A 21,091-nucleotide genomic window follows, 5' to 3' on the forward strand; every position below is an offset into this window, starting at 1 on the left:
CGGTACAGATCAAACAGCAGTGTCAAAAAACATACACACATTGCACATGACTATTACATGGACATGAACACACATAACCACAAGACAAGACAAGAACATATTTACAATTTACAATTTATAAAGTGCAGTGAGTCAGGTGTTGAGAGTCCTTATGGCAGAGGGGAAAAAACAGTTTTTGAAACGGGATGTTTTGTTGGCCAGGGATCGGTAGCGCCGTCCAGAGGGCAACAGCTGAAACAGGTGGTGAGCAGGGTGGGAGGGGTCAGAGATAATTTTATGTGCTCTATTTGTGGTGCGTTTGAGATACAGTGATTCAACTGATGGGAGAGGGGTGCCGATGATCTTGGATGATTTCCTTACTATTCGCTGTAGTTTCCTTTTTGATTTACTGTCCGAGCTGCCGTACCAAACTGTGATAGATGAGGTGAGTATGCTCTCAATGATGGCGGTGTAGAACTGAAGGAGGAGTTTTTGTTTTACTTAGAATTTTTTGAGCTGTCTAAGAAAGAATAGTCGTTGGCGGGCTTTTTTGGTGATGAAGTCTGTGTTGGTGTTCCATTTGAGGGAGTTGCTGATGTGAGTGCCAAGGAATTTGAAGGAGTCCGTTATGGTTATGGGTTCTCCAAGGATGTTGATGTTTTTTTTTTTGGGGGGGGGGGCTGTGCCTGAAGTCTACGATGATTTCTTGTGTTTTTGATGAGTTGAGCTGGAGGTTGTTGTTGAGGCACCAAGTGACTGCTTGGGCTATCTGCTCGCGGTAATGGTCTTCATTATTATTTGTTATGAGTCCGATTATGGTTGTGTCGTCTTTTCCACAGGAAGCTCCGTATCCAGTGGCAGATGCAGGGGTCAATGTTCATGTCCACCAGTTTGTTGAAGAGATTGACCGGGTCGATTGTATTGAAGGCTGAGCTAAAGTCAATGAATAGGATGCGGGCGTAGGTGTTGGGTGATTCCAGATGTAGTAGTGTGTGATGGAGGGCTAGATTGACAGCATCCTCAACAGATCTGTTGGCACGATAAGCTTCTCCCTTGTTGACTCTTTTTTTTAATGCTGCTGGTGATGTAAGTATCCCAGACCACATCAACTCTTGCAGAGGTCTCCAAGTGCTTCATGATGTGGGGAACAAAGACACAACTGCCATATTCGTCGAATGTGGTAATGTTGGTGGTGGACAGGAAGTGCACAACAGCAGCACCGTCGAGTACTTTGACATCAAAAGTCCCTGGAGGTAAAAAAGAAAGTTAGTTAAAAAACGAAAAACAAACTGTAAATAAGGACTCTCTACAGACCTTGAAGAGAATGATATGCTATTTTTTCTGATTATTACTGATATTACTTAATGCCAATGACTGATTACAACTTGTTTGTAAAAAAAAAAAAAGTACCTGGAGGTTCCTGTTGTGTCTTCTCTGTCAGAACAATTAGCAGATCTGACTTCTTTCCCAAGCGTAGTTTCCCTCTGTCAGATAGGGAGGGAGGGTATGGATGGTTTTCGTGCTTAAAAAAGGTGCTCATGTCACCCTCTCTGTGTTGCATGGCTATATATAATTGGGAGAAGAGTGCAACATCATCCTTCAACATTGAGATCTGCCCTGCCTGCTTGGTCTTGGGTGTTGGGCAATTTTGATGGGCTCGTGAATGGAGTGTGTGCGGTTCCTGATCACTCTCTCATGGTACTTGTTGTACTGATCTCTGCCCACTGATTCCACATTGCGGACTGTGTTAACCACAGACTCGTCAGTTATTTCGTGTGTCCAGCATTAGAAGCTCGGGGGTATCATCTAGGAATGGATTGCTCATCCCAGTGATGGTGTGCACCAGAGCTAGTGCTTGTTCTTTGAATGTCTTCTGTGTAGACATTCCTTCTTCATGGTGTTGTTGTTTATTGCCTTCTTCTGAACTCCTGCTCAAACTCTTTTAGGAGTCGTGCTTGTTCAGGCCCTGCGATCATCCACTTCTTGAATGCTGAGGGATTCTCGGTGAGTCCCACTGCACCCCCAGAACCCTTCACCAGATCATTATTCTGCTCATGAGCCTGGTCTATCGGTATGCTTGAGAATCTGTTTGTGGTCTTGGGAATAACCCAGTGACCATGTTCTTCAAATTCATTGTGAATGGACGTGGGCAAGCTTTCCATGTTGTGGATGTGGACAGGAATCCATCTGGCATAGTTCTGGTGATCAAGGGCGAAGAACCATGGGACGAGAGCCTTCAGTGACTCCACATAGAGGGGGAAATCCTGTTCTCTGTGGGCACGTACAAATATCAGACCCATTATTTCCAAGTTGAGGATGGTATCCCAGTACTGGAATGTTGGACTCTTGGTGATCATATCTTGTCTCCAAGCTTCTTTGATCTTCTCATCACGTGGTCCCTCAGTCACCATGTCCAAGAAGGCATCCTGCTGCAGCTTCCCCAGTGCCAGAGCGCTCACTTGGTGGGCATGTCTTGTCCTAGTGAGGTGCATGCTTTGAGGAAAGAGTCAGCTGTGCCAGAGGATGCGATACCAGCCTCAGTCAGTGCAGTGGTCCCAAAAAAAAAAAAAATCACATAATGATATTCTCAATAGCTTTATTGCATTCCCTGACCCAGAAAATGTATATTTTGACACCAAGATTGACCTTCTAAGTGGCTTGGAAGCCGAGATATTTGCACTTATAGATTTTACATGGCGGCCACCTTGGAAATCCAAGATGGCCACCATCGGCCAAAAATGGAAAGCTATGGTGATGTAGAGCACATGGAAAAAAATTGGTGCTTTTGTCCGGCGCGTCCCCATTATTTTCAAATATGGTCTTAAGCCACCGCACTACTAGGAACAACCACCACTAGTGTGCCCTTGAGTAAGGCACTTAGCCATAAATTACTCCAGAGAGACTGTCCCTGTAATCTCTAATTGGAAGTCGCTTTGGATAAAACGTCTACTTAATGGTTAAAATGTAAACACAGTCATATAGCAGCCGTTAACAGCCCCTTCATCACACAATCGCAGTCTCTCAAATTAGTAGTAGACTTGACAAATCACACAGAACTTCAGTAGCTTGAATTCTGCAATCCAAAGTGATTTTTGGTCTTATGTTTGATTTTGTTTAGGAGAGCACTTGGAACCATATACAGACCACTGCAGCGAAGGAGACGCTCCTGTTGGGTCAGATCAAAGTAGCGACCCTCAACCTTTATCACATGACGGGTGGGGAAACGGGGCAGGAAGAGGGTGTGGCCATCGAAGACACTGACGCACAGCTGGAGAAGGTTAGTTTTATTTCCACTCTTGTTTTAATCAGGGCCGCCTTCTGTTTGTGTGCTAATATTCTGTATTGTCTGTTGCTCTTTGTTGGCTGCTGTGGGGTGCAAGCCCAATACAAATTTCCCAGTGATGGGACAATAAAGTGACTTTTGACTTTTGACTTTGACTTTGAGTGATGCCACAGTAATGTCACATGTTGCCATTCATAGCCTGGTTACTATTCTGTCTCTGCTTTAGTCAGCTCAGTTTGTATTGTCATGGCTAAGACAGAAACAGAGAGCCAGCTAATACCTACCAGCATGGCAGCTAATACCATGTTATTATATGGTATTAGTATGTACTCACCTGGTACTACTATCACAGCTATACAAGACTAATCTGGTACTACTATGTACTGCTGTAGCAGGAGATCAGTGTGGACTAGAAGGTCTGGTGGGGCTGTAACAGGAGATCAGTGTGGACTAGGAGGTCTGGTGAGGCTGTAACAGGAGATCAGTGTGGACTAGAAGGTCTGGTGGGGCTGTAACAGGAGATCAGTGTGGACTAGGAGGTCTTTTTTTTCTTCACTAGAGGTCGTGCATGTAGGTTGCATATAGGAGAGACAGTAGGCTACTGGTAAGACATCAGCTTAGTTCCTACTGCCTACCACTTGCAGCACTAGGAGCCTTTCTCTTAACCAGGCTTTCTCCTCTGCATTCCCCAGTAAAATAATCCAGCACATTCTCCTTCTTCAAACAATCCCTTGAAACTCTAAAAGAAAATATTTTTAAACTTGCTTTTAACCTTTAACTATTGTTATTGTTGTTTTTACTGACTGTGCTTTTGTTTGACTTTTTATGTGTCTTTGAATCCTTTTTATGTGTCTTTGAATCCTTTTTATGTGTCTTTGAATCCTTTTTATGTGTCTTTGAATCCTTTTTATGTCCTTTCTATCTCTCTTTCACAGCATGCACAGAGATAGATTCCCCTGCAACTATGATAACTCTGTGGTCTCCTCTGCAGATCCAACTCTTCATAAAGGACCAGTCTGCCATAGTGAATGACATCAAACCCCTGAAGTCTACTACGAAACCAAGCTCCAGAGGAGAGAGCTGAAACCAAATGGACAGCTACTCCAGTGGACCGAAGAGACTGTAGAGTTTACTGTTAGGGGAGAAGTTCACTTGTTTATTTTCATGCAGATCTGTTTTGCAGCTGTTTCTATTGGTACTCTAAAATAAGGAACATAATGGAATAATAATTCTTACATTCCTTGCTCTAAAACAGGAAGGTCTGGTTTAATAGTTGGCAACTATAGAATAAAACCTCTGCCACCTTGTGGTGAATAGAAGAACATGTCAAATATATCTGGGGTGCCAAAGCTTTTGCTGCACAATGCCAATGATCTGTTATTCTGACAATGTAAAGTTTAGCATAGTCTAATATTGATACAACATTGCATTGTTATATGTAGTCCTTCATTTATTTGTTACCTTCGATTTGATCATTACCAATAAATATTGTCATCAGAAGGTAAAAAAAATATTTTATACAAAAATTCAAACAAAACTAACCAGAAACGTATCAGTGCACTATCATTGTATTTAATGAAATAAACTCTGACATCTAAACTCTGACATACAAAAAAGAAGTGTAAAATGTGTTTTGAATGCTCCCACTTTCTCTCACACATGAGAACAATGTACTGTTGAGCGGTTGTGCTGTGTTAAGCAGGCTGAATGGTTCACAGTAGCAAAGGGGTTTTCACCAGACCAGAAGGCTTTATTTACCTTTCTTGCCTTTGCCCTTCTTGCCCTTCTTGCCCTTCTTAGCCTTGGCCTTGCCCTTGCCCCTCATGGCCTTGCGTACACGGTGGCCCCTCCACAGGGCCTGAATCAGCGTAGCAGCCTTGTTCTTCAGCACCAGCTCTTTCTTCTCCTCTTCCTTCCTCTCCTCCTGCTGCTCCTGCTCCTCCTGGATCTGAGTGTATTCGGGCTCCAAGACAGCATAGGCTTCCTCCAGCTCCCTCAGCTCCTCCTTCTCCTCCTCAAAGATGGCCGTCATCTCCTCTAGCTCTAACTGAGGAAGGTGGAGAGATGGAGGAACAGGGAGAGGAGAGATACAGAGAGAGAGAGAGAGAGAGAGAGAGGGAGAGAGAGAGAGATAGAGAGAGAGAGGGAGAGAGAGATAGAGAGAGAGGGGCGTAATTATGTTTTTCCGAACATCATTAATAGCATGTGTTTCCTCTGATTGACTGCTGCCACTCAGAGGAGGTTAGAAAACATGTCCTGGTTCATTATTGAGACTCTACCTGTTTCTCTTCCATTTCCGCATCATACTTCTGGATCCAGTTCTCTATCTCCGTCTCCACCTTGTACTTTTTCTGCCAGAGGGGATGAGAACAGTATTACAGTTTTTCTCTATCGCTTTAACACTAACATTGGAACCTCAAACACAATGACCAAAACCTGAAACTGGTGTATTTTATCTCGCACCAATTCTTCACAATGACAAACACATTTCTTGCTTATCACTCATTTTGCAGCTCTAAACCCACTAAACACAATTCTCTATATTTGGCACACTCTTCCTTGATAAAATCTCTTGTGTTCACATGGAAAACACTACCATTCAGAATGCTAAACTCAAACCACCAATCACACAATCACACTATGGGCAAACACCTATTACATTTGAATTAGCAATCATAGCTTTAGCAATAAAACTGCCAAAGGTGAGCTCTCCTGTGTTGAAATATATCAGTGTATATCAGGGCTGGATTCGTCATGCCAAGTGATACATTCCCATCTGCTTGGCCAGGGAGAACATTGCCTGTGATGTCGACGAGGTCTTGTGACCTTGAGTATATGCATATATTTTCTTTTTTCTATTTTTTGTTCTGTATGAAGAACACTTTACAAATCCAACTGTCATTGCTAAGATGTGTACATAAATGAATAAAATAAAACGTTCTATTCTTGCATTTATGTGTTTTATATTTGAGTATGAAAACATAACAGTTTATAACGGGCTACTGTACGTATGTAGTGTAACACTGAAAATGCAAAAGGCCTACTGATAATCTTATCATAGTACTGTTTTCCGCTGATCATAGTGTTTTCCATTGTGCATATCAGGTTCAATTGGTTGTTACAAGTGTCTATTCATTTGATGGTCTGTGTTTGTCATTTGACGACAAAATGTCATTTTTGTAAGCTGCTAAAAGTACTGGAATTGCATGGAGGGTTAGGGTTAGGGTTATTGAGTGAATACTCTGTTATAGGTCTAGGCCTGTTTAGGAACGTATGTAGTTAGGGTTGAACCTCTCACCTTGCGGAGTGTGGTCTCTACCTCTCGGTTTTCAGCTATTAGGTTGTTGAGCTGACTTCTCATCTGGTTGGCCTCTTGCTTCATGCGGGCCTGCCTCCCCTCATTGGTCTTGGTGTCTGATTGGCTTTGTTTGTCTGCATCCTGCTGTGTTCGCAAGACAAAGTCCTCTGAGCTCTTCGCCATCTGGTGCAGAGAGATCTTCAACTTCCTGATCACGTCGTCCTTCTTAGAAATCTGAGAGAGGAGAGACCGAAGGACCAGAGTCATCATTACCAGATGTATAATTGAGATTTAGCCTAAGTATAGATGGCACGCAGGATCTATAGTAGACGTGTCAAACATGGACATTGCTTGTCTTTGAGACACTTCTGAGGCATGATAACAAGTGTTGAACTTTGCAACTGTGATCCATTAATTGTTAATTTTAGAAAATATTACATTCGGACACAAAATGTAGCCTACACGTCACGTCATTGACCCTCTTAGGAACTGTGAGTCTCAAAACCTCCTTTATAAAAACCTCTGAGCTGTATTCTTACAGGAAGCACACATGCTTGATAAACAAGAGCCATCAAGCCATCATCAGCTATGCTAAATGACTACACTGAGATGGGTTAATTGAGTGAGTCACCTCTGCATCTCTGGCCCTGATGGCGGCAGCCACCTCCATTTCCAGCGTAGCTACCAGCTCCATGTTGTTGCCATGGCGCAGAGACACCTCTTGCATGTAGCAGCTCCGCTCTCGCTCCTCAGCCGGGCTGGTCAGCAGCTTCTCCAATAGGACCCCCCGAAGCTCCTTCAGCCCCCCCACTACATCTTGCATTCCCTCACTCACCACTCTCAGACTCCCCTTCCCCCTCTCTGCCACCTCCCTCAGTGCGCGGGTGGCAGCCGGTTGGGTTTGCAGCAGCCGCAACACGTTCCGCGTGGAGTCCTGGATGAACCTCTCCAGCTGAGCCCTCTCCCTCACCTCTGCCTCCCCCTCCTCCCCCTCGGCCGGCCTTAGCCCCAGGCCCTCTAGCTTCTCCCCCAGGTAATGGTGCTCCTTCAGGACCCCAGTCAGTTCCTTGCCCAGTGCCCCAGACAGCTCCTCCAGGTGGGCCATCAGAGCCAGTAGCAGGGCTACTGTCTCCACGCGGTCAATGCAGTTATCCAGCACCCCCGCAATGCGCTGCGTCTCCAGGGACGGCAGCTTTTTCCGTGAGGGGTCCAGGATCTTCAGGGAGTCCTCTCGAAGCACCTTGGCCATGGGCTGGGGACTGGGGAACAGCATCTGGGGGCTGACATCCTCTGAGGTCAAGGTGGCCATCTCTGCAAACATGCTGTCATAGACAGAGGAAAAGGGAGAAGATTAATTTAATTTGATTAACACCTCATTTCACATTATGTCAGAATGAAGATGGCATGTTATCACTCAAGTCCAGTAACACAAACGAATGTCAACAAGACAGTCATTATCTTTTCATTCAGAATTATTCACTGATTTCACGCTAGCCTAGTATTTCATCTTTGCGAAGAGGTAATGGAAATATTGTGACTGTTAGCTTGAACCTGGCTGTCACAGTGTGGTACAGTACAAATTCAAAATGAATATTGACTTTGAGGGAAACTAGTACTACTTAGCTAACTGTCTTCTGACAATAAGGCCACTATGAACGAACTATTACCGTCTTTAGCTCGTTGAATGTACTGGCAGAATCATCAGGAAGTTCTTCATATCACTCTGTTGAAAGACTACTAGTGGTTGCTAAGAGACCAATAATACACGCCGGGGCCCGGCGGCGCGCGCAGATAGAAACGGGGGCGTTCTGGCCAGGGTGCCAAACGCCAGACACAGCTGTATGTGTATGATGACATCTCTATGATAAATATTCATATATGTTGGTTACAGCATCAAAGCAGTGTACACATATATACACATGTTCAATCAATGTGTTATTCAATGTTTATATTTTTGATTAAGCGCTTTTATTTTGAAGTCGTCGCCAAACCGGAAGTTCCCTTCACACAGGTTGTTCGGTAGTAGCGGTCAGGCTTCATCAATGAGATAGCTAGTAAGGTGACTGACATAAACACAATGTCAGAGTATGGTGGTTCACACAACTGCCCACTAATCAGTCAATTCAAACAAAGTTAACGAGAGATAGATACATAACGTGTCACCAGTCAGCGAGCGACCAGAAGTGTATCGCTAAGCTAGCCGTTAGCTAGATGATGGACAGGGTCATTGGCCAATGATGTCAACTCAGGACACGTCAAGACAAACATGCGCGTAATCAATAACGGAGCCTAACTATCCCGCTAGAATCAGCAAAGTTACGAGTTAAATGATACAAACTCATAACTAGCTAGCTAGTAGCTGGCTGGCTAGCTAGCTAACTAACTAAGTACGTGTTCTCGACTGTCAGTATCAGAGATAAAGAAAGTTACGTTATCGGTATGCTAACTAGCTAGCTAGCATGCTAAAAGTGCTCTGGGTGGTTTCACTAGCATTAGCAGCTGTTCCTTCGTAAACCAAGGCGAAAGGGCTATCGCTAGCTAGCCTTGGGGGGGGGGGACAGTATTTGCTAGGATTCTTGGAAGTGTTTAGTTGGTGTTGGATCGCCTCAGGGAGAGAATGGAGGCAGAGGATGACGATGTGCCTCTCATCCTGACCTGGGACGACCAGAATAGCGGTCTGCTCAGCGAGGAGACGGAGAGGGGAGACGAGAGTAAGTGTTTGTTGACACCAGATTACAACATGGCATTACTTTGCTTTGCTCTGACAGTGGTCAATCAGCATGAGAGTGAGTGGCTGCATCCCCTTTGCCATGACAATACGACCCACAATAAAGTCCTCTTTCTTTCATGCAATTTTGATGAATGTATGTCCTCCTGGTATATGTTTTTTCGTGATAGATCAGGTCCTCCGTTAGCTGAGCAACATTTATCTAACAGTTTGAGTTAACATAAATGTGTCAAAGTCGGTGTTTGTTTTGGGACATGATTAAACATACATTTATTCAGGCGATGTTTTTGCTGACACTGGCTGGGATAGGTTATGTGAACTGAACACCCCTCAACTGATGGATGATGACCCTTTTAAGTTGAGGCCATAGAGAACACAACCAAGGATTAGCCAAGTTTCTTGATCGTTGAAGTGCAATTCATTTTAGCCAGTTCAGCATTTTGGATGGGACCTATGAGTAGGCAAATAATATGATAAAGTGAAATTAACTCAACTAACTGAATTCCGACTTCTTGGAATACTGCATGATGGTTGCATGTCATGAACATGGGAAACATCACCAATTCCTCAACTGCCGTTCCATAGAACCAGTGCTATAGAATATCACAGCTCATAAATAAAAGAGATTAACACAAATGTAACAATACCATACAGATATATTCTATATGTTAGAGTTTGTCGCCATTCCGTCCAGACTTACCATGGATGCTCATTTGTGCGCTGAGAGAGGTGATGTGTTTTGAGGTTCTGTTGTTTGTCATCAGCCCTTAGGCAAAGGCAGTGCTGCCACTTTAAAAACTGAAATAAGAGAGGTGTCCCCCGACCCTGAGATCACGTGTGTCGTGTGTGTCCACTCCAGTAATCCCGCAGCCTTTGTACCTCTCACACACACACTCTGCAAACTACCTCTCACACATACGTTGGAAACTGCAGCCTCAGCAGTGTGTGTGTGAGTGGCCCCCATGCTCTGGGGCAGTGTGTGTGTGTGTGTGTGTGTGTGTGTGTGTGTGTGTGTGTGTGTGTGTGTGTCTCTGCAGCCCCTGACCCTGTTTGTGGGACAGAGTGCGTGTGTTTTAGCTCTCGGTTTTTCCTGCTCTGGAAGTGAACAGGAAGAGGAGAGCTGTTTTCCTGGGAGTGGTGGCTTCCCTGAGGAAAGGGTAGAGAAGAGAGCTCCCGCTTGCTGTGGTAGGAGTTTGCTGGAGTGGAGGAACTGTGAACGTGGACACTGGAGAGAGAAGCCCTCAATCAGAGAGGACACAGCTCACTCTAAACTCACAGGCTGGAGTGGACTAAGGACATGATCAAGGTGCTGTGTTTGGGTATGCTGCTATTGTGATTCTGTGGAAGGATCCCACCGTGGAGGACAGATAACTTCTGTAGTATTTCTATTATAATTGGAAGGACTACACAGTACAGCCCAGGACTGCCCAGTGTGCATGTATGTCCGTGTCTGTGCCCTGGCGAACAGCAGGCACTGGGCTTGACCTCACCATGTTGTTGACGGGGAGCTCATAACACTGAACGTTAGATTGTTCTCAAACAAATGAGGGGCTGGGACTGTCCACAGCAGATACAGGCCGCTCTGCTGTCACGGCAACGCTAGAGGCCTCAGACTGCGGACCCTCAGTAGGAATATTGGTGAACTGGAGTTTGATCTTTACACCACAGCAGATGGAACACACTGCTGTCACAGCAACACCAGAGAGCTGAGTTTACCTGAGCCTTCTACTGAGATACTGGAGTCTGATCTCTACTACTTGAATCTCTATTACTCTGATCTCTATTGCTCTTATCTCTACTCTGGTTTCTCCTAGTATGGTCTCTACTCTGAGTAGTCACACACAGGGACATGAGACATGTGGGTGTGAGAGGGCCCAGACACAATCACACAGGTCTGAGAGAGGCACTTGCACTTGAGACAGACCAATAGACACACTGACTGATTCACTAATTCACGTCCAGAGTGCCTGCCAAAGATGGTGGGGAGATAGCAGAGAAAATAACAACTTACATTTTTAAGTGATTTGTGGGGGGGGGGGAATTATTTTTAAAACTCTACTCTGATACAAGTTAATGTAAAAGTGTGTTTTTAATGTAACTTTAGCATGTTTTTTAATGGATTTTAATTGAGTGAAATTATAAGGTAGGTGTTGCCATTACTGTAGTGAGGTTAGTTAATTATGGATTGTGTTCATCATTGTGTCAAAGACTGAAGTTATATTGAAAGTGTTTTGGATACTTAGTTAAGGTAGCTCGTACCGTTTTTCATTGGTCTGTCTGTCAGATTCAACCAAGCACATTGACCATAGACGCTAAGGTGTCACACTCCATTTTCCCCACGAAAGCCAGACAATCAGACATCAGTCACATCTAGTGAAGGAATATCTTTGCTCTTGCTGTCGTATGAGTTTGCCGGTGGTTGCTTTGCACCACACATCCTTACATCCTGTCTAGAGCAGGAAGGACACTTCTCAGGCAGGGTGGTGTCTTTGCAGAGAGGGAAGTGGTAAAAAGGGAAAGGAAAAGCTACACACACACTGCACACACATGCAATAAAAAGCACTGAGTTCATAGTTCAAACTCCACTGTGCAGAGAGAGAGAGAGGGAGCTGTTACTCCAGTGAAAGAGTGACAGTGCAGCTTGTCTCCCAGTCTGTGGAAAAGTTTCTCTAACCATTGTGACTATTATAGTCACAGTAACTGTGGTTCCTCTGTCCTGCGGTTGTCAAGAGAGGCACAGTCATGAGGACTGTTGTTCTCCATTGAATGGTTAGTTCCCGGGAACCACTAGCTCTCAGCGTGGACTAAACACTTTTGCATGTGTGAAGGGTTGGTCTGAAAGCTCCACCTCTCAGTGACAATATCAGTGTTTCTCAGACGTGTGTTTTTTGTGTGGCGTGGCATGTTAGCATATGTGTGTCCCTGGAGGTGTGTGGCGACGTTGGTGCTGTGGACTGTGAATGACACACGCCGCTGTAGCAGACCCTAGGGATCTCCACATACAAACTGGTACACAAACACACACGACGCACATGGACGTCAATAGAACCATGGAGTGCTCCTCGGTGCAGGCGGAAACAGCTGGTATCTATGACAACCTGACCCTAGAGGAGAACCCAGTCATAAACTCCTCATACATCCTGGAGCAAGAGCTAGACTGTCTTGGTATGTGTGTAGGTGTGTGTGTGAAGGAGTTTTGAGATATTTCCTCCCAGTTGGTCTGCACTTGTGTTCTTTAGCAGCTTCCCCTTAATTGACATACCTGTGGTTCTCTTTGTTCAACAGACGGAGGAGGGGGTTATGACATAGTGAATCACGCAGTGATTCCAACGCCGGGGCCACAGAACCGCAGAAACCAGAATGCATCGCTGCGGCACAGTTGGGAGATGAACTACCAAGAGGCAGCTATCTACCTACAGGTGTCACAAACACACACTTAGACACACTATTATTCTGTATGTTTTCTATAGTATTACAGTGTACTTTCAACCTGGTATTTACATAGTAACATGGTACTTAGTTATAGTTATGACCTAATCACTACTTTAATATAGTAATGTGATATATGTCTTTTAGCAGACACTTTTATCCATAGCAACACTCAATGATTGCATACATTTTTGGGAAATAGTATGGTCCCAGTGGGAATCTAACCCGATCCCACAATCTAAGCAGAAGAAGCGCCATACTAATATCAACTAAGCCACACAGGCTTACACCATTTAGATGTATTTGTGACTCATTGAAACAGTGTGTTGTAACATTTGTTACCAAGTAGTCTCACATTGGACCTGTGTGAAGAGGTCGCTCATGCAGTCATGTGATGGTTCATATCCTTGTTTGAGATGTGCCTGTAAAACTGCTGAACCTTGTATCTGTTAACTGGATAAGTGCTGCTCAGTTGACAGTTACAAAACTGTGGATCTATTGGAGGACTTATACATTTTAAAATGTATGTTATTACTCAGAATGCAAATATGTGTTTTTGTTGTGTGTGCGTGTGCACGTGTGGTTTGTAGGAAGGAGAGAACAATGATAAGTTCTTCACACACCCGCGGAACCCCAAGGCCTTGGCAGCCTACCTGTTTGCCCACAACCACCTGTTCTACATGATGGAGCTAGTAACAAGCCTGCTGCTGATGGTGCTGTCACTGTGTGAGGCTCCTGCTGTCCCATCACTACGCCTAGATGTCTACGTAAGTACACACACACACACACACACACACACACACACACACACACACACACACACACACACGCAGTCATGGCCAAAAATATTGGCACCCGAACAGAGAATGCACCACTTCTCCCAGAATTTGTTGCGATTACAAATGCTTTGGTATTCACATTTATTTATTTTGTTTGCATTGGAACAATACAAAAAAGCTGAGAAAAAAAGCCAAATCTGATATGATTCCACACAGAACTCCAAAAATGGACTGGACAAAATTATTTGGTAGCACACCCTTTGGAAAAAATAACTGAAATCAATCGCTTCCTGTAACCATGAATGAGTTTCTTACACCTCTCTACTGGAATTCTGGACCACTCTTCTTTTGCCAACTGCTCCAGATCGCTCACATTTGAAGGGTGCCTTCTCTCAACTGCTGTTTTGAGATCACTCCGTAGGTGTTCTATGGGATTTAGACTCATTTCTGGCCACTTCAGAACTCTCAAGCGCTTTGTCTTAAACCATTTCTGTTTGCTTTTTAAAGTATGCTTTGGGTCATTGCCCTTCTGGAAGACCCATGACCTCTGACGGAGACCCAGCTTTCTGACACTGGTCTCTACATTGCGCCCCAAAATTCTTTGGTAGTCTTCAGATTTCATGATGCCATGCACACAGTCAAGGCATCCGGTGGCAGACAGCAAACCAACCACAAAACATCTGTGAACCTCCACCATGTTTGACCGTAGGGACCGTGTACTTTTCTTTGAAGGCCTCATTTTGTTTTCTATGAACAATACAAGGATGTGCTTTACCAAAAAGCTCTATTTTGGTCTCATCTGTCCACAGGATGTTCTCCCAGAATGATTTTGGCTTCCCCAGGTAAGTTTTAGCAAAATTCCAGTCTGGCTTTTTTTTGTTTCTGTGTCAGCAGTCGGATCCTCCTGGGTCTCCTACCATAGCTTCCTATTTAATTCAGATGGCAACGGATAGTGCCAGCTGACACTGTTGTACCCTGTGTCTGCAGGTCAGCTTGAATTTGTTTGGAAGTCGTTTTTTTATTCACCATTCGAACAGTCCTTCGTTGCAATCTTCTAAATTCTATCTAAATCAAAATGTTCCTTCCGTCCACGTCCAGGGAAGTTAGCTACAGTGCTATGGGCTGTAAACTTCTTGATGACGTTGCGCACAGTGGACACAACAACATTACAATCTCTGTAGATGGACTTGTCACCTTGAGATTGTCCATGCTTTTCAACAATTTTGGTCCTCAGACAATTTTGATCCTCAGACAATTCTTTGCTCTTCTTTCTTTTCTCCATGCTCAGTTTGTACACACAACACAAAAGTTGAGACAACTTTTCTCAATTTTAACTGGTTGCGAGTGTGGTTTCTATATTGCCAGCACCTGTAACTTGCCACAGGTGAGTTTAAATACATAAAGGAGCAGTACATACTTGAAATACAATATATCTATTTCTTACAGTTTTGAAAATGTGCCAATAATTTTGTCCAGTCTATTTTTGGATTTCTGCATGGAATGATATCAGATTTGCCTTTTTTCTCAGCTTTTTTGTGTTTTTCCAATGCAAACAAAATAAATAATCATGTGAATACTAAAGCATTTGTAATTGCAACATTTTTGGAGAGAAGTGGTGCATTATCTGACAGAAGTGCAAATATTTTTGTTCATGACTGTACATACACACACACAGATAAACTTCCTAGATGTTTGAAGGTGTGTGTGTGTGTGTGTGTGTGTGTGTGTGTGTGTGTGTGTTCTCTTTGTAGGTACATGCCACTCTGGAGCTGTTGGCATTGGTCATGGTGGCATTTGAACTCTGTATGAAGGTGCGCTGGCTTGGCTTCCACACCTTCATACGACACAAGAGGACCATGGTGAAGGTAAGGACATACACACACACACACACACACACACACACACACATACACACACTAGTAGAAGTCTGCTGTAGTTTCACCATCTCACTTGACTTTAAGCGGGTTCTCTACTGTTCTAAACACTCTCTCCTGTGTGTGTGTGTGTGTGTGTGTGTGTGTGTGTGTGTGTGTGTATGTGTGTAGACGTGTGTGTTGCTGCTTCAATTTGTGGAGGCGATTGTGGTTCTGATCCGGCAGACATCTCACCTGCGTGTGACCAGAGCTCTCAGACCTATATTCCTGGTGGACTGCAGATACTGTGGTGCTGTTCGCAGGTACACACACACACACACACACACACACACACACATCAGATAGCCAGAACCTCATGTCACTGTCAGATTGTTCCTCTCCTCCAATCAGAAACCTGCGTCAGATCTTCCAGTCCCTCCCCCCCTTCATCGACATCCTTTTGCTGCTACTCTTCTTCATGGTCATCTTTGCTATCCTCGGTGAGACACACACAAACACATACACACGCTCAGTTAGCCTTAGGGGATATACCCCCCCGGAAATGTTTTGTTATTAAGTACATTATGTAAAACAATATTATATCTTATAATATCTGTTGTCTTTCTACAGGCTTCTGTCTCTTCTCCCCAAACACCTCTGACCCGGTAAGTGGGACAGATAGCCTGACTGACATTAACTGGATTTGGTCAAACATGTGTCACTCTATTGGCTGCTCTGGTGTTAACTGGGTGATCTATTCTATTACTCTTTTTCTCTTCTGGGTGGTCTGGTGGTCTTCTGACTTTCTGTTTTTCCCCTCTCAGTACTTTAACACCCTGGAGAACAGCATCGTCAGTCTGTTTGTGCTCCTGACCACAGCAAAGTATGAACACACGACTGACACCTTTACACAGCTACACACACCTCACACCACCTACTACACACCTCAATCACCCTAAACACACCTTTTCACAAACATGCACCCCTCACTGTATCTAGTTTCCATTGACTGTCGAGATTAACAGTGTATTTTGTTTTTTTGTAGTTTCCCTGACGTGATGATGCCAGCATACTCCAGAAACCGATGGTCCTGTGTCTTCTTCATTGTTTACCTCTCTATAGAGCTCTACTTCATCATGAACCTGGTACACACACACACACAGACACACACTGTCTTACTGTAGGATCAGATTGTCCAATCAAACCTTTGGGACTGATGTCTGAAATGTTGTTCTGTGTTTTGTGACCATCCCTGCAGCTCCTGGCGGTAGTGTTTGATACGTTTAACGGTGTAGAGAAGATGAAGTTTAAATCTCTGCTGCTCCATAAACGCTCCGCTATTGACCACGCCTTCCAACTACTTGTCAGCCGACAGGTACACACACACACACACACACTTACACTCCCACATCCTACTGTATGTGTTTCGTAGTAAAGTGAACCTTGGCAAGCAGCTGCAATATTGATTGATGTGTGTTGTTGTCTCCCCAGAGGCCGATGGGTGTGTCTCTGAAGCAGTTTGATGGCCTTATGCGTTTCTACAGACCTCGTATGTCCGCCAGAGACCGTTTCCTCACTTACAAAGCCCTTAACACTGCAGGGGACCCTATGCTCAGGTAACACACGCACACACACACACACACACTTTGGGGATCAATCGAGCATTTAGTCAAATCTATTTTTCTCTTGCAGTCTGGAGGACTTCTATAAGTTTTATGAGGTCATCGGCCTCAAATGGAAGGTAAGCTTCCTGTATGTCCATCTTTCCTGCGTGCATGTACTGTAACCGGTAGTCTATACCCCTCACTGTGTATGTACTGTAAGCATAGTCCCCTCACTGTGTGTGTTTGTGTTTTAGGCACGGCGGAGTGGGGAACACTGGTTTGACGATCTTCCACACACCACCTTCCTCATCTTCAAAGGCAAGTTGTCATATTTGTTTTTATTCCATCGCTCCGCTGATCTTTTATCCATCGACTGTTCTTGTATTCCTCTTCTTCTGTGCCTCTGATCCCTCCTCTCGTACTCCTAACAGGCATCAACCTGCTGGTGAAGTCTAAGCCCTTTCAGTACTCAATGTGTGAGTGGTTTCATCCTTACACGGTGGCCTTGGCCAACTCAAAGAGGTTTTGTTGCAGTCCTCGTTTAGGATCTCGAAACCCCTGAATCTACTCTCTTCTCTCTGCAGATGTTGTGGTTGCCGTCAATGGTGTGTGGATCCTAGTAGAGACCTACATGCTGAACAGTAAGACCCTCTTAGTTACACACACATGCGCGCACACCACACACACACACACACATATTCTGTTATTATGTATTTTTCATCCCTGACCCCCCCCCACACACACACACACTCCTTGCAGGTGGATTCTCCTGGTCCAGATTCGTCCCCTGGAGTTACATCGTCTTCCTCACCAGTAAGTACACACACATAGTTAAATGGAAATCTCAAGGGAGCAAAGAAGCTGAGATAGATTTTCATGCCCTTCCCCCTCCCCTCTCTCTGTCTGTCCCCCTCTCTAGTCTATGGTGTGGAGGTGTTGCTGAAGATAACAGGCTTTGGGCCGATGGCCTACTTCAGCTCTGGCTGGAACCTGTAAGTACCGACCCCCCCCCCCCTCCCTCTCCGATGGCCTCTTCTCAAAGAAAAACAATAACGAGCTCTATGTGTGAATGACTGCAGTGTCATCCATGTCTCTGTGTTCGTCTGACCAGGTTTGACTTCTCAGTGACAGTGTTTGCCTTTCTGGGATTGATTGCCCTGGCCTTCGACATGGAACCTTTCTACTTCATTGTGGTGCTCAGACCACTGCAGCTGCTCAGGTGGGTCAGAATGGCAGAACACTGTCTGTGTGGAGTCTTCTTCACCATATGTATGTAGAACTGCACACACTGTAAGTATCTGTTAAGTGTTGGTGTGTGGTGTTTGTATATATCCATATGCATGTGTAGCACCATTATCTCTCACCATTATGCATCCTCTCTCTCTCTCTCTCTCTCTCTCTTAGGTTGTTTAAGATAAAGCAGAGATATCGTAATGTGTTAGACACCATGTTTGAGCTCTTCCCCAGGATGGCCAGGTAACATCTCTGCCTGACCCCTGACCCTACGCTCTGTTGAATCATCTGCCAATCGTCTTGTTTGTCTTTGGTAATTAACAAATGTGTGTGTATCTGTGTTTGCAGTCTGGGGCTGACGTTGATCATCTTCTACTACTCCTTTGCTATTGTGGGAATGGAGTTCTTCTCTGATGTAATCTTCCCCAACTGCTGCAAGTGAGTCTGACACGTCAGAAAGGCTTTGAACGTGTTCGGCCCCGGTGCTCTCGTTGCACCACAGTGTAACAGCGAGTGTCCACCTGTGCAGTGATACCAGCAATTCTCAGAGATGATGATACTCTCCTTTGAGTTCATTTCATTCATGCTCATAGTAAAAAGAAGGAAAGAAAAACTGTATTGACAGAATTGACATGGAGCCTATGAATAACAAAAAAACACATTAAACAACAATTACAGGACAACAAAAATACATATAACTCCCACTTGTGCGCAACACCATCCTTGACCTTCCCTCTGTCCCCCAGCACCAGTACAGTGGCAGACTCCTACAGACAGATCAACGTGACCGTGGGAAATAGAACTGTCCTGGAGGAAGGCTACTACTATCTCAACAACTTCAACAACATCCTCAGCAGCTTCGGTAAACACTCACATCCACCACATACATGAACATGTCATGTAATGGTGCATTATTGGCATGAAATGAATCAGTACATATTATTATTACAATATTATTTCCAGCAAGCAAATAATAACAACCACTATGGAATAATAGCAACAAAACCTGCACATTTGCATAACTGAAACATTCTACTACTATTCTGTCTCTCTTTCTCTCTCTCTCCTGTGTAGTGACCTTGTTTGAGCTGACTGTGGTTAACAACTGGTACATCACCATGGTAAGAGTGTTGAAACATGTCATCTACTGTATCTGATCATATCGCTATAATGCCTATCACGCTTGTCCATCCTGGTCATTGGTGTCTGAGGTTGAATGACAACTGCCACTGCCCTCACAGGAAGGAGTGACTTCCATGACGACCCATTGGAGCCGCCTGTACTTCATGACCTTCTACATCGTTACCATGGTGAGGTGTGTGTGTGTGTGTGTGTGTGTGTGTGTGGGGGGGGGGGTGATTGAGAGAGTGGGAATGGGAGTGCGCACGTACACACATAATATTATCTCTCTGTCCTCTCCAGGTTGTGATGACCATCATTGTGGCGTTCATCCTGGATGCGTTTGTGTTTCGTATGAACTACAGCCGCAAGAACAGAGAACCAGTCCAGGACCCTGAGGGTAGGACAGACAGACTGACTGACTGACTGACAGACTGACTGACTGACTGTGTGTGTGTATGTAACAATGCAACATTGCTTAGCCTGTGTTTAAGGCGTAAGTGTCAGATTCCAACGTGTGTTTGTGTGTGTGTTATAGATGAGAACGGTATAGTGTTTGAAGCGGAGGTGAGTCGAGACGAGGCTTTGGCTACTCTGGAGCTGTATAAGCAGACCTGCCCTGGACTCTCCTCCCTCAACTCTATACAAGGAGTATTACTGGCTATGGACAGGAGCGGGGTGAGACAACACACACCACTGCCTCAGGGCTTTACAGAGGGCTCAAAATCAGTTTGCTGAACTGGTCAAAAATAGTGCATCTTTATCAAGTCATTAAGAGCGATACACACACTTAAATACCCTGTGTGTGTGTATGTGTGTACTGCAGCACTCATCCCTAGTGTACCTGGGTCGAAGGTCAAGGACCAAGAGTGACCTCAGCATGAAGATGTACGAGGAGGAGATCCAGGTGAGACTCTGCTTCCATGACAACAGGAACCATAATTGACATGGCCACAGTGAGCGTGTCTGAAGTGTTTTTGGAAAACATGTTTTATTGGTATGTGTTTGTTTGTGCGTAGGAGTGGTATGCAGAGTACTCCAGGGAGAACCTGCCCCTGTCAGACCAAAGCTTGGAAAGAGCGCTGGACAGCCCAGCCCCATTTAACCCAGCCCCAGAACCCCAACTCAACTCACAACAACGACCCCAATGCATCAACTAATACACGCATTCACATCTGACATGAGTCATCATGATACAAAGAAGCCCGAATCACTCCCACCTCTTTCCTTCAGCCTCCTCCCATCATTCCATCTCTCTCCCCCATTCCTCACCTCCCTCCCCCCACCATCTCTGCCATGTGGCCTTGTGGGTAAGGACTGAGGTGAGGGTGAGAGCAGGGACCACAAACTCACACCTGCCTGGCGTGCTCACCTCAGACAGATAGACATTGCTGCTTAAGAGGCTGGATCCTGGACCCCCGGCCCTGACCTGCCACAGACTGCTCCTCTAGCGTATACTAAGGTACTTTGAGGCAGTGTGATGGGACCTCATGTTGATCATGTTCTCTCTCTCCTCTTACCTGACGCCCTGATTTAGCGGCTGATCTCAGTATAACCTCCCCCCCTCCCTCACGCACACTCCCCTCAGGCCCCTCCCTCACCCAGCTCCTGCCCTGCAACCGCTACAGTATATCTCCTAACCAGTGTCTGAACAGACTGAACAGAAGAAGACTTTACTTTTATAACTTGTTATTCTGTAAATGTATTATAATGTATTTGGTGTATTAAATAAGGAATCATTTTAATAAACTGTTCCCGTTGTCCAGTGCATTTTTGTAGCTTATCT

The 21,091-nt window shown here is 44.8% G+C and overlaps 2 protein-coding genes across 4 annotated transcripts; one reads left to right on the forward strand and one right to left on the reverse strand.

The window, feature by feature from the left end:
- Nucleotides 1-3,687: 3,687 nt before the first annotated feature.
- drc10 (dynein regulatory complex subunit 10) lies at nt 3,688-10,066 on the reverse strand. Its single transcript, XM_080533017.1, has 6 exons — nt 9,989-10,066; nt 7,192-7,882; nt 6,561-6,794; nt 5,542-5,613; nt 5,021-5,309; nt 3,688-3,771 (listed from the first exon to the last, which is right to left on the reverse strand). The coding sequence occupies exons 2-6, from the start codon at nt 7,879-7,881 to the stop codon at nt 3,713-3,715; spliced, it is 1,344 nt and encodes a 447-aa protein (XP_080389143.1). The 5' UTR covers nt 7,882; nt 9,989-10,066; the 3' UTR covers nt 3,688-3,712.
- tpcn1 (two pore segment channel 1) lies at nt 9,075-20,983 on the forward strand. 3 transcript variants are annotated; one of them, XM_080533015.1, is made up of 27 exons: nt 9,075-9,271; nt 12,574-12,707; nt 13,308-13,484; nt 15,248-15,361; nt 15,542-15,672; nt 15,761-15,849; nt 15,980-16,014; nt 16,174-16,232; nt 16,395-16,494; nt 16,608-16,724; nt 16,841-16,965; nt 17,042-17,090; nt 17,208-17,271; nt 17,385-17,429; nt 17,538-17,594; nt 17,713-17,766; nt 17,873-17,945; nt 18,065-18,172; nt 18,358-18,429; nt 18,535-18,624; nt 18,933-19,048; nt 19,261-19,307; nt 19,428-19,496; nt 19,609-19,705; nt 19,844-19,983; nt 20,132-20,212; nt 20,325-20,983. In XM_080533015.1, exons 1-27 carry the CDS (start codon nt 9,178-9,180, stop codon nt 20,463-20,465), a joined length of 2,478 nt encoding a protein of 825 aa, XP_080389141.1. In that variant the 5' UTR covers nt 9,075-9,177; the 3' UTR covers nt 20,466-20,983. The 3 variants fall into 3 exon arrangements, with proteins under 3 accessions (XP_080389141.1, XP_080389142.1, XP_080389140.1); XM_080533016.1 differs by lacking the exon at nt 9,075-9,271 and adding an exon at nt 10,846-10,926; XM_080533014.1 differs by lacking the exon at nt 9,075-9,271 and adding an exon at nt 11,992-12,453.
- Nucleotides 20,984-21,091: the final 108 nt, after the last annotated feature.

The sequence above is a fragment of the Nansenia antarctica genome, assembly GCF_963989245.1.
Source record: "Nansenia antarctica genome assembly, chromosome: 5".
Lineage (NCBI taxonomy): Eukaryota > Metazoa > Chordata > Actinopteri > Argentiniformes > Microstomatidae > Nansenia > Nansenia antarctica.

Coding starts and splice junctions, on each gene's coding strand:
- drc10 (XM_080533017.1), bottom strand. CDS start 7,881: ATGTTTGCAGAGATGGCCACCTTGACCTCAGAGGATGTCAGCCCCCAG. Junction 6,795..7,191: donor TCAGGGCCAGAGATGCAGAG/GTGACTCACTCA, acceptor CTCCTCTCTCAG/ATTTCTAAGAAGGACGACGT. Junction 5,310..5,541: donor CGGAAATGGAAGAGAAACAG/GTAGAGTCTCAA, acceptor CACCTTCCTCAG/TTAGAGCTAGAGGAGATGAC.
- tpcn1 (XM_080533014.1), top strand. CDS start 12,249: ATGACACACGCCGCTGTAGCAGACCCTAGGGATCTCCACATACAAACT. Junction 19,706..19,843: donor ACCAGTCCAGGACCCTGAGG/GTAGGACAGACA, acceptor TGTGTGTTATAG/ATGAGAACGGTATAGTGTTT. Junction 19,984..20,131: donor TGGCTATGGACAGGAGCGGG/GTGAGACAACAC, acceptor TGTGTACTGCAG/CACTCATCCCTAGTGTACCT.